Genomic DNA, 15,408 nt, shown 5'->3' on the forward strand with positions numbered 1-15,408 from the left:
CTGCATACCGTAGCTATTTGGTGTTGTCCCATCTCTCTCTTTTGTATATCTCTCACTCTCTCTTCTGATTGTTCATTGTGCGCGAATTCCTCCTACTTCCTCCATACAGACGAGGCCACAGAATCCGAACCAAGGAACACCATAATCCACCAGATAGATCGCTCCAGCGATCCCCAGCCGGGAAAAATCAGTGCTAATATGAACGAGTTTTTTGCCAGCTCGCCCTTCCGATCGAAAATCTTCGAAGAGTTCGACAAGTACTGGCGAAACTTCGAGCACTCAGCCTCGAACACTTTTTAGGGCCATCCTGAACCACAAACCGAATGCTTTAACCCCTGACCCCAAGCCAAGTCCCCAAATACCTCCCACCTTTCCCCTCAAGCAGCTGCATGCAGCATCCCCAACACTCAGCTCATGTTAAATAATAAAAAAAAAAACACTTTAAAATTTGTCCAAATTGCGTTTGTGAAACTTTGTTAAATGTTTAAAAAACATTGAAAATAATCTTAATAGCAATAGCAATAAAACGAAACCGAAAATTATGTTTAGTGTTGTTAATGTTTAATAAACGAAATTATTTGATTAACCAAAAATTGTTTACTTGATTTGAGTATTTTCGTTGCATTCATTTCTATATTTGTTGTATATATATATATATATTCCGCATGCGTTTCCTTCTAGTTCTGTGTGTGTGTCTGATGTGTCCAAAAAGAGAGAGACGATGTGCTTGAAAAACAAAAACAAAACTAATCCATATTCGTGTGTAGTGTACAGATATCTGCAGACTGTGCGGTTGCGAAATATCAGACAGCCGTAAACAAAATGTTTAGGAAATATATGCAAGATCTATAAACGTTCGACTCATCATTTTGGGAAATGTTTCGATTTTGTATACAACAATCAAGATTTTAATCGAGAAAACCTAAACAAATACTTTTACCTTTCAAGAAAATTTTACTAATGAAAGAATCATAATCAGTTTATAACTTAAAATATATCATTAAAAGTATTTAAAACTGTCTGATATTTCTCGTACCCACCTTCTTTATTCGCCTAATCTTAAGCTTAAACTAAGATAATAAATCGCTTGGCTTTGTAATTTGCTGGCTTACGCTTAAGGCTCTTTGCTCAAATGCTCGAGGGCTGAAATCGGCTTATCCCTTCCGCGGCATCGCAAAGTGACCCATTCCACCCTCCTCAAAGACGACTTATATGCCCCCTAAGATTCGCAATCAAGCTCAAGAAACGAGAAGTAAGGAAAAGACAAGCGAAATTGCGATTAAGCGGAAATTTTAAATTAATTCCATTCAATTGCATGGACACAAAGTGCAGTCCGACAGACGATCCGTTTGTTTAATACAGAATTACGGAATCGGGGGCAATTGAGCTAGAGCGTCTACACAGAGAAAAATAGTTGTTTTGAACTTTTCATAATGTAGAAAAACTATTTAACGTTTTCATATATACTTTGAATATTATTATGTTATTTTAAAAACCTAAAAAACTTCCAAGAAATTGTTTCAAAATGATTTTTCATTTATTTAATTTTTGCTAAGGTTAAAATGTTCTGTTATTAAACTGCAACTTATTTTTGTTAAACAGATATTAATCATATTTTAACATGATCTTTGCATTTAAAACTGAACAAATTTTTACAAAACTTTTAATATTAAACAGAATCCAGTAAATAACACCAATGGAAGAATCCAAATTTAGTTGCCAATGTTGGCTAAATTTTTTCTCTGTGTACTAGCGAATATGCATGCTGAAATTGGAACAGGGACGGGGGCGAAATACAGACTCCGCTAGATGGCGAAGATCTAACCGAATGCTATCGTTCAGACAGAGCCACTGCATCTGAGGAGCCAAATACAACAGCGGCGGCGGGAATGGGTGTCCGGCTGCGACCACGCCCACACAAGCAGACGCGCTTCCTCCTCAATGCCCAGCAGCTGCAGCAGCAAATGCAGCGACGCAGCTGGTCGGAAAGTGATCTCCTCAAGGAGATCGACAACGAACTGCAGCTGGCCAAGGGCTTTCTCTACGCGAATGGTGTGTCAGAAAGAAACCCCAGAACGTCTACCCTCATCCCACTCTCCCACTTTCGATCCATGCCCCTGCTGTCTAATTGTCTAACCCCTTGACTGTATATGTTTAATTATGTTAAGTTTATTTTTAGCCCTAAATCCACTTTATACATAGTGAATTTCGTTTGGCTGCCTGAAAGTATGCAACGAAATTCACATGTTTTGTTTCAGCACATTGCGTATACGACGTGAAGGCTTCTCCTTGGTCACTTGCCACACTCGAGCATATATTTACCCATATCTCTCTATATATACATATATTTATCTTTATCTGAACTGTGTCCATAATTTATGACCCACTTGAGTCGAAGATCTCTCGTTTTCACTCCCTGAAGATCGCTCTTTCTTTTGGCTTCCTCTCCTGTCTCTGTTTACGAAAGCATAAAAAAAACTGTTGTTTATACTAAGGGGGCGAAAAGGAAAAAAAATACGAATTTTTCATCTGAGAACGAGAACGTTCAACAAATTTGTTGTCTTGCGCTCGCACACAAATTGAGATTTTTTTCGGCTGGGATCTTAGCAAACCGAAAGTCCAAGCAACCTGCCCGAAAATTCAACCGTTTCGTAGTCGTCGTCGTGTTAAAGTCGTGTGAGCAACGCGAAGGCGCGTCAGAAAATAGAAAAATATAGAAAAGTCCGAACTCGGAATTTGGAAATCAAAAAAAAAGAAGTCGCTTCTATATTTTTCGGCAGCACAAATGGGGCAGGGTTAGTTGAGTGTTTTGTATTCATATTTGTTTCTCTGTGCTTCCCCAAAAACTAGCTGCCACTTTCTCAGTGAAAAGATCGAGAAAAGATACAAAGATGCACGAGCTGCACCCGAAGTGAAGTGTAATTCAGTGTTGATTATTATTCCCGATTAAGATCGCCTTTTTTTTGGCCCATTTGCAATTTGATTTTTGCAGAGCACACACAAAGCACGGGCAGCGCGATGTTTGCACCCAAATTCAAGGCGCGCGCGCCACCAGGCTCAGGTAAATTCAATCTGGCGGATGTGTTTTGCATCCCGCGGATGCACCTACGACAAGTGTGACAAATTTGCCAACATGACGTTTTCAGTGGGTCGTCTTTGATGATTTCGCTGGCAGACTACGAGTTGAGTGGCTCTTTCGACGCGATTTCCCAGTCCCAGTCAACTTTCCACCTTTCGACTTATTCATTTCCAAATTTATTGCTCGTATTTATAGATCATTTTTTTTTTTGGTGTGTTAGCTCTTTCATTTCGTCTTCTTTTTTTTCTATTGGACTGAACTTGATTTTGCCTTTGGCAGATTGCGATTGTTTATTTTAAATATTTCACATTAGTTCATGTTAATTGTGCACAGACCAAAAATTTCCACATGATTTAGGGAAAAAAACAAACGTTTTTGGAAAATCCAAACTGGAAACGAGGTGCGCCATTGCTAAATATACGAAATGACGTAAAATTCGAGGGAGAAAATGCTGAATATTTATTACAATATTTGCAATGTTCTCAATTGTTGTTCGCTATTCGTGTTAGACGCCCACGCGGATGCCGCCTTTTACAGTCTCCAATAAAAATGCCAGCTAAATAAGATCAACACGGCGAGGAGAGAGTACTCTGCCATGTCGCCATCACGATCCATTTGGTGTTGTTGTTGTTTTGGCCAAGTCCATTGGATTTTCCATTCACCAGAATCCGTGCCGTGGGCCATAAAACCCCTTTGAGGATTTACGGGGGCGTAAGCAAATCCATCAAAACTTTCATTCCTTGATTGGCGTCATCTGATGGCATTATCTATGCTTTGGAAATTTCGATCTCCTACACATTTATTTAAAGCATTAATTTGTATGTTGTTATTTTTAACATTTTCCCCTTTGGTTGTTTTTGTTTTTATTTTTTTTTCGTTCTTCTCTTTTTTTTTTTGCCCATGCCAAAGAATGGAAAATATAAATTTTAAGACTTTTAGTGAGTGAAAATAATTTATAGTTCGGTATAAATTCAGTTGAACTTGAACGAAACGATTCCTTTGCCTTAGCTGCCTGCTGCTTGGAGAATGGCGATTTAATTTAGTTTGATGACGTTGCCATCGCTGGGATTATCAATCCGTGGAAAAGAGATCTTAATAACAGCGATCGGAAAGGAATTCGTGAGTCAATAGGTGGGCAGATGAATAAATATACAGATTGTGCACAAAGTGGCTGGAATTGGATTATAAGTTTTGGGTTTATAATCAAATTGTTTTTTGAGAATCTATTGGGTTGTGATTTTCTTTTCATTTTGTTTCTGTTTATAGGTAAATAGTATTCGGTTTTTGATAACAGAAGCTAAGAATTTCAAGGGGTAAAGATAACAAAAACCAAACACCAACTTTACAGAATTCCTAAGATCCCTTCCCTTCTTATAAACACAATAACTTACCCTCTAAAATGTTCACTGCACTTTTTAAATCTTATAATTTGGTGGTCCATTATGTGACTTCCAATTAGAGATTTTCCAATCAGTTCCGATTGAACCGCAAATATGCAGTCCATAAATAACCCGTAAATGGAGGAGTTCCCGCCTTATCCACGAGCCACACGCAGACGTACTCCCCCTAAATTCCACATAAATCAACTCAGGAAATGCTCTTAATTTGCCACAGCCAAAGCCGCACCCATTTCCATTCTCATTCTCATTCCTATTTCCGATTGACAGGTCGCACTTTGACTGGGAACTCCCGATCCCAACTCCCGTTTTTCCCAGTCTGTGACAGGTTGCCCAGATCCCCCCAACCAGCCATTCCTCCCGAACTATTTTCTCCATCACCTTTTGTGTGAAATTTACAAGGCCACAGTGAGCATATGGGTTCCGCTATTGGAAAAACATTTTACAAACTATCCCGAGTTAAAATTAAATGGTTCCCTCATAGCAGCTGCACTGTGAGAAAAGTGTTTGACTTGATTCTAGGATTTGTTTATTAATTTTGTTCTGATTAAATTGAAATCTATAATATTCTTGGGATAACGAGATGGGTTCATAAGACATAATATTAATATGAATATTCCACTTCAAGATCCTCTTTTAAGATCGATTTTTTCTCTGTGGAGTCCCCATTTCTGTTGTTTTTCCAACGTTTTCTTGTTCGCAAATCGATAAATTTGAAATGAATTGCCTCGAACAACGAAAGCCAGCGAAATGCGGCTTCTGCTCGACTGCGGGCGCTCCTTTAGCGGGTGTGTCGCGCTCTCAAGTGCCACTATTAACATTTTTCCAAGCGAATTTTCGAATTTTCCGTCTGATTTGTTCTAAAGCAGCAGCAGCAGCAGCAACAGCAGCAGCAACAGCAGCAGTAGTGTCAGTGGCCACCGGAAGTGCCAAGCCAAGTCAAGCCAAACCAATCGAGTTGGCTTTGTGTTTGGCTTTTTATTTTCTTTCATTTATTTTTTGTTTTGTTTTGGGTTTGCTTTTTGTCTGGCTTTGCCGAAGAGTTGTTTTGATGTTTTTTCCTTTTTGTTTGTTGTTTGTTTGTGACTTTTGTAGCTGCTTCACTGTACTCCGCCGCACACACTTCCGTTCCATTTCGCATTGCACGCATAATTGGCGTTTTCCCCTCGAGGTTCCCCTGTCTCCGGTTGATCGAGCACGGAGCAGCCAGTATAGTATGGTAATTGATCTGCTATTTGGGGATTGTGACGATAAGGCAAAGGAGAAGGAAGAGGTAGAGGAGGAGGAGGAGGAGCAACCGTAGCCAAAAACTGGGTGTGTTTGGCTTTTGTTTTTTCCCTGCCCATAGCCATTCCCATTCCCATTCCGAATCTGAATCTGAATCCGATTCCGATTCCGAATCCATCCCCATTCCCGGGCTTTTAGCTCTGCTCGACGCTGGCGAGTCACGCAAAATTCAGTTCGCCTCGAGCCGTGCGCGGAGTCAGCAACTCAATCAGCCTATCGCTCTAGAAACCGGTGGCCCATCCGTATTCGTATCCGCATATCGTATCGGTCCATAAGAGTATCTATCTCCTTAGGTAAATCCCTCAGATTTAAGCGACTAATCTGAGTGACTCAGAGGATATCGGTGTGTGCGAGTTTGATTGACATTTGCAAGGAGAAATTTCCTTTTGATTCGATTGTATAATTCAATTAAGTGCTGATTGAATAAAGACGTCAGCGCGCCCACATAAGAAACACCAGCATCAGCACCACCTACACCACCACTACCCCTAACAGTTTCTACCACTGCCACTACCCATCCCCTTATGTGAAATCCGCTAACGAATTTAGAGGCAGCACTTTTGCTCCTCGGCCCCAAATACGTGTCAATGTCTCGAAGGCAATGCGCCTAGGGCATCTCTATCTCGTATCTGTATCTGTATCTGTATCGGAATCGGTAAATGTATCTGTGATCTCGGGGTGTTTGTGGTTTTTGTTTTTTTACAGGTGGCAAATAAATCTGTAGAATGAAAGATTTTGGCTAGACCCAATGCAAAGCTGCACAGACATTGCGTGGGTAAGTTGACAAGTAACGAGATTATCCTCACAGAAGAAGAGTCGCAATTGTAGGCAATTTACACTCATTATGCTGAAGATTAGCAATTGTTTATCTACGATTTAAATTGCTTAACTGCTGATCAAAATGGATGATTAGCTAAGAAATGTATGAGATGAAATTGTACTCATAAATCTAATGGAAGGTTTTGGTGTGTAGCCAAATCGAGGTGAATTTGCATTTCCTTTAAAGATTTTAGACGATGTGACTTTCCCTAATTAATGTCTTAATCAAAGGATATCATCTGCTTATAAACAAAATAGATAAAGAAAAATACTTTTCAAGTTCAAAGAGATTTGCATATTTAAAAATGTTTTTATGGATAATATCAGTTCTTATAATAGACAGTTTTTCATTAATTTTGATACACTTTTATAATGGCTAGATAGCAAAGGTTATAGGCTAAAACAGAACCCTTATAGCTCACCTCGCCCAGTTCTTTAACGGTACGGGAATATAAATTTATACTATTCCTCTGGCTGTGTGTGCTTTTTGTGAATGCTAAACATGCGCCAAATGCGATGACTCATTGCATACGTGTGAGAGAAGCGTCAGTGTGCGTCCCTGTATGTATGTGTGTTTGTGTTTGTGCGGCTATGTGTGTTGGCCAAATTTTGAATGGCTGCCAAATGGCGGCTTCCTCGGTCGCCGTCGTATTAATTATGGCTGTTCCACGTCGCTGTGTTTGTTTGTCAATTTGTCTTCGCTCGGTTTGTTGACTGCCCAAAAAAGCTATTTTCGAGGAGATCTGCGGTTTAAGCATAGCCAGCTAGCATAAATTTGTTGACAAGTGTAAATGTCGCGATGGGGCGGGAAACTCAATCTCTGAACTCGCCGGCGCCCCTGAAAATGTCATCAGGCACATGAAAGACACCCCAAAGACCACCGCCCACATATATGCTCATCTTCTGAAACATTCGACAGGCGTGTGGACACCTTACGGTTCCAGCAGTGAAATAAATCAATCGGGCGCCACCTCAGCCACACCCCCGCCACCGCCACCGCCCTCGCTGCCAGTTTGGACGCCGCAACCATCGCCAGTGCTTAGCGGACGCAAAGAGTTCCGTCCCGTTCATTTTGAATCACCAACTCTGCCACGTCGCTATACGGCCCAACAACAGAAGACGACGACGACTACGATCCCACCTTGGTCATATACGGAAAACGGAGAAGGTCCTCAATTGCCACCCGCCCCGCCTTCCCTTAACTCCGTGAATTCCAACTCGGACTACGCCGAAACCGACTGCTCTGGACACTTTGGTCCCGTGGCGCCCAGTGCCAGTGTCTCCGATAAGATCAGAAGTATTATATCCATGCTTCCAAGCTTCCTTTGATTATTAGTTTTCAATCAGATTCTTCTCTCTTTTATCCAATACTCAAAGAAATCAAAATTTAATAAGTTCTTAATATATAATCTTTAAGGTATTTTCTACTGAATGCAAGTTTTTCATACCTAATTTTACCATCCCAAAAACCATACCATTTTATGGTTCACGTAATATAATTTGTATTCTATTTTGGTATCTCCCAATATCAATTACCTAATGATATTTTGGTACACAAATGGTATTCGTATCTATAATATATACCTATAGCTGACTGACCTTTGAGTTTTGGATATTGCCAAGTCGAATTTCCTGTCGTAAACTCTCTTTGTCTCCCCCTCCTTTTGGAAACCATTTTTCTCTCCTAAAAACTTCTCTTGATTTCTCTAACGATTCACTATCGTTTATCGCCCTGAAAAGCATTCGAACGCTCTTCTTCCAACTCGGACTTGCAGAGGCCGTTCTTGCGGCGTCAACTGTCCGACGCCAGTCGCCCAGTCTACAGGCCCAATGAAGTCAGTAAGTATAGTCGTAATGGGTAGGGCAAGTGACCAGGTGAAGCGAGCTCATGTCGACGCACAACACTCTGAATGTGTAGCTGTGATGTTTGTGTTCTCCGTTTAACCCTTAAGACCTTAACACATGACCCCCCAGCCAACCCAAAAGAACCTCCAAGAACTAACAAAAAACTACATCTGCGGTTTCCAGTCTACAAAGTCAAGCACGAGTATATGAGCGAACCGGAGACGGGAAGCGATCGTCCCCGGAAAATGGCACAGTTAGGTCGAAGGCAGTACGAAGGAATCGGTCCGGTGACCAACGATGGAATGCCCATCATCCTCAGATCGGTAACTGGGACATAACAGGGGGTTTTTGAACTCGAAGTGAGACCTTTTTGATACGAGTATTGTTCCTTATCCTTATCCAAATGCAGGAGGTCCAGGAGCCGCATCAGCATGAGTGGTACAAGCGTCTGTATCAGACGATTCACAAGCAGAAGAACGGCGGTAAATGACCCTTACTTTTCCCATTGGTCTGAAGCATTACGAAATTCCTTAGAACACCATTCCTACATCCCAGCTCATTCCCAGTTCCCAAAATTATCTCCATTTCCCAATCCCTCTAATGCTTCAGTCTGTTATTTGATCTCTGGACTTATCATTTTTTGGTCTCTACAAAAACTCTTGTTTCTCATTTCTCCATTCGCTTTCGCCTAAAGATGATTTCGTGATTCGCTACAAGTGTCCCAGAGGTGATTCTTTGATCTATAAACTATGCTATCCCCTAGTAGCTTTTCCCTTTTAGTTACCCGCTTTTGCCTGTACATATTCGTAGACAGGGTGTAGTGCCTTGTAGCCTCTAAAAAATAGAGCGATCCTCATTCTATTTTGGTTTTAGTCTTTTGTTTACATGCATGCTGTATTATTTGGTTTACCTACATATGATTTTTCTCATGTTCCCGTGTCTAGCTCATTGATTATTTGGAAGCTTCTACTAAATTTCAAGACTAACCTAATCTAAGGCCTAACTCACCCAACGCAAAACCACAAAACAACGCTGATATCATGTCTGCCAGTACACCACCAAGACAAAGTAATAATAATGATAAAGTAGAGCTTGTGAAACTGCTTAATGCTGATTCTAGTTAGTAGTTAGCCTTACTAATGTGTAATTATATATCCGATTAGCCCGTCCGTCGTACAAGAGCAACGGCTACGTCTCAGAGCCAGAACCCAACTACGATTCCGACTACTCTACGGTGAGGTACCGCACCCAGAATCCGCACCGCGTGCAGTCCGTCTCATCGGCTGTCAATGTGCGCAACCTCAGCCACGACGAGAAGTGAGTTCTTGATTACTTAATAATAATGATTTTGTACTAAACAAATACCCCTTAATCTCAAGGTTGTATGGTACTATGCCAAATCCCATAAAATCAGCCCAGAACTCGTATAAAAATCAGCCAGGTCGCATTGAGAACTATACGACAGGTCATTCATCTGTTTCCGAAAAGGAAAAGAAGGAGGTAAGTACTTAACACTTTACTCTCAAAGAAACATCCACTCAAACGTATCATTAGTATGACCGAAATGCTCATCATTTTGGTTCAAACCACTTCACCACCATCACTTTTAACCCATGCGAAGCAATCAGTGGCATTAGCTTAATGAAACCACATCATTAGCCTAATCCTCGGCACCAATATTAGCTTATTGCCCCTGCTCCTTCACAACGCCATGATAATACCCACCAAGCCCTAATCGGGTCCATAGTCATGCCGCATTCACATTCACCATCCACAATCAGTCCATTCAGATCGCCTCAAATATTCTAACTCACAGCAATTATTCTATTCACAATTCTAGTGGTGGGACGAAGTGATGGACATCTTTAACGGGGTATGATCTCTACTATATTATCTAGTTTTTAGTTTTAGTTTAGTTTATTATTCCGATTCAGTTACTCGAGATCGTTTTCCGTTTTCTAACGTGAACTAAACTTTTCCCAACTATATCTGCTTACTGTTGTATCTTTCCTTGCCTACCATTTATCGCCTGCCAAAATGCCTGATCCATAATCGTTCGCAAAGTGGCTTAGGGAGCATACACGCATCCCGCGTATTATCATAGAGTTCGTCGATGATTTCGACGGCATCGGAGTAAGTTTCCCTGGACAGGACATCCATCGGCCTGTCAGGGATATTGAGAAAGAGAGGCAGGAATCATTGCAAAAAAGGCACCAGAACTACTAATAGAAGCCACTCAATCAAATGCATTCTTTTTACAATACCATTTTCTGATTTATCATTCTTTCTTTTTCCCTTTGATAGAATCTAGAACAATCAAAACTATCGCCTTTGTACACCGAAGGTAACTTGTCCAGGTAAGCGGGAATGATTAATCTCCAACTTTAAAATGTATTCTAAATATAATCTTCATTCCCAGAGCTTTGGCCAAGGAATCCGGCTATACTAGCGATTCGAACCTGGTCTTCCGCAAGAAAGAGGTACCCGTTAGCAGTCCCCTTAGCCCCGTTGAACAAAAACAGGCCTACAAGAGTCTCCAGGCAGGCGGAGAACCTCCACTGCTAGGCTTCCGCAAACCAGCACCCGAGAAGCCCCGTGGTGAGTTCCCATCTCTCATTATTTTTGGGCTAGTTTTTTCCACGTAGCTTTAATCTAATAACTAACTTAGTTTTAAGTCGCTGGGCTATTCTACTCACTAATTCTGCAAACGGTGTTGGTTCCAAGGTCTATCTATCGTACACTTAAACTATGTAAGACTGTAAACTCTTTGCCACCTGTTGCCCTGGTTTTATCCCCCTCACCCACCATCACTGCTCACCCTAAAGTTGTATTTATCCGCCCACAAGGAGGCGGGCACCACCAAAAAGAAAATCCAAAATAGCACCATCGTTTATGGCACTGTCACAGGCACCACCAAATAAAAACAACAGAAGCCGCTGGCTAATTTTACAACCGGTTTATTGCCTTTCCCAAGAAATTGTGGAGGAGTTCGAATTCATACAGATCACTCCCACGCTCACAAAGATTCGTGTGAGCACGAAGGAGCTAGAAGAGGAGGAGCCCTTGAAAAAACCACCAACGCCACCACCTCCGCCGCCACCTCCACCACCGCCGCCGCCTCAAACTTTGACCAAGAGAAGGGAGAAGAAACCGGCGAAGATGTTCTCGCAGCTGTCGAAGAATCTGCCCTCGTTCATTCCGTTGAGCAAGAAGCAGCAAGTGTCGCAACAGGATGATCCACCTCCGAGGCCGCCCCACCGCAAATCCAGTTGCACGAAGAGCACCGTGAGGGTCCTGAGTTCCGCCTCGAAGTCCCGCCATGAGCAGTGCTTCCAGCCACCGAATGGTAATGCGCCTGGGGTATCCACCATTACCCTTAGGAAGGTAGCCACCTCGAGCTGCTCCCGTCGTGAACCAATTTGTCGATCGAAGTCTGCTGGTGCGGTGTCCACTCTTCTGCAAACTTTAACGGCCACCAAGGAGACCCGACTCACTCGACGCGTTCAGCAGCAGCAGCAGCAGTCCCGTTTACGATCTTCGAGTCCTAGTAGACGCCCGGCTCGTCTTCTAGCCCTTCGCCACTCCAGTCGGAGTCCTGTGGCCTTTGGCAGAAGCATCTCTAAAGAGAGAAGCTTTGCCGAGGAGAAGAAGCGATTGGAGAATACCCTGCCAGCTAATCGCACCAACTTTGAGGCTAGTACTAATATACTAAGGGATCCCTCCTTGAAATCCCCACAAGAAGTGAGGGAGGCCGTGCGTTCGTATGCCACTTCGCGTAGCAAGTCCTTGCCAAGACTTCGTCAGACTACAGTGAGCACCACCACGAGGCAAACTATGTGCTTCCCCCAAGTGCGACCTCAGACGCTTTTGGATTGTGGAACTCGTTCGCTAAGGAAGTCTTCCTCGAAGGCAGGAAAAGGTCAGGCCAAGAACGGATCCAATGACAGTCTGCCGAGAAGTAACTCCACATTCTCCATTGACTCGATGGTGCGTCAGGAGTTTGTGCCCATTGCACCACCTAAGACATATGTGGGTAAATCCAGAGGATCATTATCAAAAGCACTGGTTCCACTCCAGAATAGTCGTAGCGAAGGTCACGTGCCAAGGAAACGTCAGTCTGGAAAAACAGCTACCAAGCCATCACCACCGGTTACTATCCACTCCTACAGCGAATCGGTGAGGGAGAAGACCAACTTTTGGAACGAGTACAATGCCAAGCAGGCCATGTCCTTGCCGCAGGAGTACAAGTTCTGCCCAGAGGATGTGTGCGATTATGCTAGCCAAACGATTCAGCAACCCTGCATCGAGGACCTTGTCTGGAAATACGAGGGCAAGGAGCAACGTCCTCCGAAACAGGTGATCGTAACGGACATTGCTCGTCCTCAATCGCCGCTGCTAAGCCAGGAACGTCGCTTTTCGCCCACTCGAGAGGTTAGGGTTCCTCAAATCAGCCGAGAAGTGCGTTCTCCCTCTCGTCGACGCATCGATAGTTTGCGTTCCAAGGATAAGGAACAGTCCTTGGCCAGGGCCAGTAGTCTAAGTAGCGCAGATGAACGTAGGAGGGCTACTCCAGCTCCTGCCAATGGACTCTACCAATGCGGGGAGTTAGCACACAGCGCCACTTCTTTGACCCACTTGGAGCGGCATAGCCCCAGCTGTCGGTATCGCAACAATTGCGAGCGTTTCACTGAGCTGAATCGGTTTTACAGCACTCTGGAACGAGTTGGCCAACTGGAGAGAGCCACCTCGTCTAGCAGTTTCCATCCTTTGAGGAAAGATGCCGAACTCCTAGACTTTGATGAATGGCGTCGTGTCCGACTCCATGAACGAGCCGAAAAGGAGCTTCAATATTTGGTAGGCAAGCTACAAGATGATCAGAAACAGCGCGATTTGCACTTTCGTTCCAAGGACGTGGACTCCATCAAGTGGCGTCATGAGGCGGACCAATCGCTGATTGCCAAGAAGAAGTCTGTGGAGGATCTGCGCGATAACTTCGAGCAGTTGAATCTTCTCAGGCAGCAACAGCAGCTGCAATCGGAGCCAGTTCATCGCCATTGGAGACGCAACACAGTGGCTGATTTGGCCAGCAGTCTGGAGCACCAGACCACCGCTGAGCCGGAGATGGAACGCCACTTGGACAACGATTTAGTTAGTACTTTGTCCAAGGATCAGATCAAGAAAATCACTCAGCAGCTGAATGAGATTTACTCAGGAAATCGTCAGGTGCCTGCTGTCGAAGAGCAGTATGTGGTCACCGTAGAGAAGGGCTCCAGACCAAATGGTCTGAAGGTACGATGCAACTCGACCATCTCCAAGGATCAGCTACTGGGACCAGTTCAACGTAAAAGGGACGAACAGCAGGCCAATCAGACTCTGCCTCGCGCCACTCGCAGTCAATCGCCCGTGGTGGTGGCCAGGCAAACTCGTGGAGCCATTGCCGCCAAGAATGCAGAGTTAACTCTTTCGAAACCGCCAGATGTGCCACCTAGGCCAAAACCAACACCAAGTCAAGAGGTCAAGATCAAGGCATCATCAAAGATTGAATCCAAAGTGGAAACACGCGAGCCAGCTGAAGATATAAGCCATAAGATACAATATTTCGAAGATCGTCAGTTCGATGAGCCACCTAAGACCATTTACCACGCTCGCGAAGATTCCTCGCCAGATGAGGCTGAGGTAATGCGTCTCATCAATCAAAATATGCAGGAACGTCAGCGAGCCCGGCAACTCCATCATCACGAGGAGTTGAGCAACTCACTGACCGATTTGAGCGGAGTTTTTGGAGAGCGTCCTGCGGCCCGGGTAAATTTTCACTTGCACAGCCCGCCCGAGCGTCCGCCCGACGATACCGAGCTTATCAGCTTTGGGAACGGATCACCGGATCAAGGAGACGGCAGTCTTGAGCTCTACTCGGACTCCTACTACCGTTCGCGTAGTTTATCGCCTCAATCCCAGGCTTCCGCCTGCTCTAGCTCTTATTTGCAACGAGTCTACACCGGCGAGGTGAGGAAGATGCGTCAGCATTTCGAGAGTATCCAACAATCCGGAGAACAATCCCGGGAGCCATCCAATGAGCGGCGTGATTTTTTTGGGCTTAGCTCGCTGCGGAGGGCGCGCAGCGATCCCGAAATAAATGCGGGATCCAAAGACGCCCCGGACACCGTTACGGAGACGGTGTCGAAGGAGGATGTGCCGCGTTTAACCCACAAATTTGAGTCAAGGGCAGCCACACCGTCACCGGAACGAGGACGAAGGCGCCTGAGGAGCGCCCAGGATAGACTAATGCCCCATATTAATATCATCAGTAAGACGGCGGCCCTAAAGAGGGAGTTATCCACTCCCATTCGATCGAGTCCCACGAGGAGCGTGAGCAGCAACAGTCACTGTTTCGAACGGTTGAGGATGCGCTATGAATCACCAGAACCGCAGACCCAGAGCTACTTGTCCACTTCTCATCCGGATATGCGTGATGTCCATGACATATCGCCGCACCTGAGTGCCGACTGGGTCGCTCACAAGCACCCGGAACCATCGAAACCCAAGGACTTGCCCAAGAAGCCACAACGTGTGGTACGTGCCAGTTCCACATCACCACCTCGACCGGCCAGATCGCAGAACCACCAACTGAGCTCCCGGCTAACAAGTTGCATGAAGGATATATTTGCCAACCAGAAATTTGATCCCAACAAACATCGTCCCAAAGCTCGATATGTGCCCGATGGAGCAGAGAATGGTAATCAAAAACCCAAGGAGAATGGAACTTTGGAGCGCCTCAAGAAGACGGCCATGGTGACTTTTAAAGGTGATTAAAATTACAACTTTCAGGGGGGCAGTGATTAGGGATCTTCATGGGTGGGAAGACGAGGCCAGGGCAACTCTTCACCATCCTTATAGACTATGCTTCGTTGGTTGCCTGATCTCGTAGAATCTGCGACGTAGATCTCGTAGAGCTAGCTGCTGCTTTTGGGTTTTTCCTCATTG

At 44.2% G+C, this 15,408-nt stretch overlaps 1 protein-coding gene across 30 annotated transcripts in view; it reads left to right on the top strand.

Annotated features, from left to right (window-relative positions):
- Positions 1-15,408, top strand: part of LOC108106523 (sorbin and SH3 domain-containing protein 1) — a 38,754-nt gene that overhangs the window by 16,693 nt on the left and 6,653 nt on the right. For 5 of the 30 annotated variants that reach the window (XM_041819866.1, XM_041819867.1, XM_041819870.1 and 2 more), the window contains 10 exons: positions 1,843-2,052; positions 8,611-8,750; positions 8,837-8,909; positions 9,122-9,154; positions 9,591-9,744; positions 9,807-9,927; positions 10,268-10,300; positions 10,732-10,784; positions 10,847-11,025; positions 11,402-15,229. In XM_041819866.1, coding sequence (XP_041675800.1) covers positions 1,843-2,052; positions 8,611-8,750; positions 8,837-8,909; positions 9,122-9,154; positions 9,591-9,744; positions 9,807-9,927; positions 10,268-10,300; positions 10,732-10,784; positions 10,847-11,025; positions 11,402-15,229 — 4,824 coding nt within the window. Of the gene's footprint in view, positions 1-109; positions 506-1,842; positions 2,053-2,640; positions 2,796-2,992; positions 3,062-7,501; positions 7,880-8,322; positions 8,422-8,610; positions 8,751-8,836; positions 8,910-9,121; positions 9,155-9,182; positions 9,496-9,590; positions 9,745-9,806; positions 9,928-10,267; positions 10,301-10,731; positions 10,785-10,846; positions 11,026-11,401; positions 15,230-15,408 lie in introns of those variants that run through there. The other 25 variants (XM_041819877.1, XM_041819878.1, XM_041819881.1 and 22 more) reach the window with 19 other exon arrangements.

The sequence above is a fragment of the Drosophila eugracilis genome, unplaced genomic scaffold (assembly GCF_018153835.1).
Source record: "Drosophila eugracilis isolate 14026-0451.02 unplaced genomic scaffold, ASM1815383v1 contig_1765, whole genome shotgun sequence".
Classification (NCBI taxonomy): domain Eukaryota; kingdom Metazoa; phylum Arthropoda; class Insecta; order Diptera; family Drosophilidae; genus Drosophila; species Drosophila eugracilis.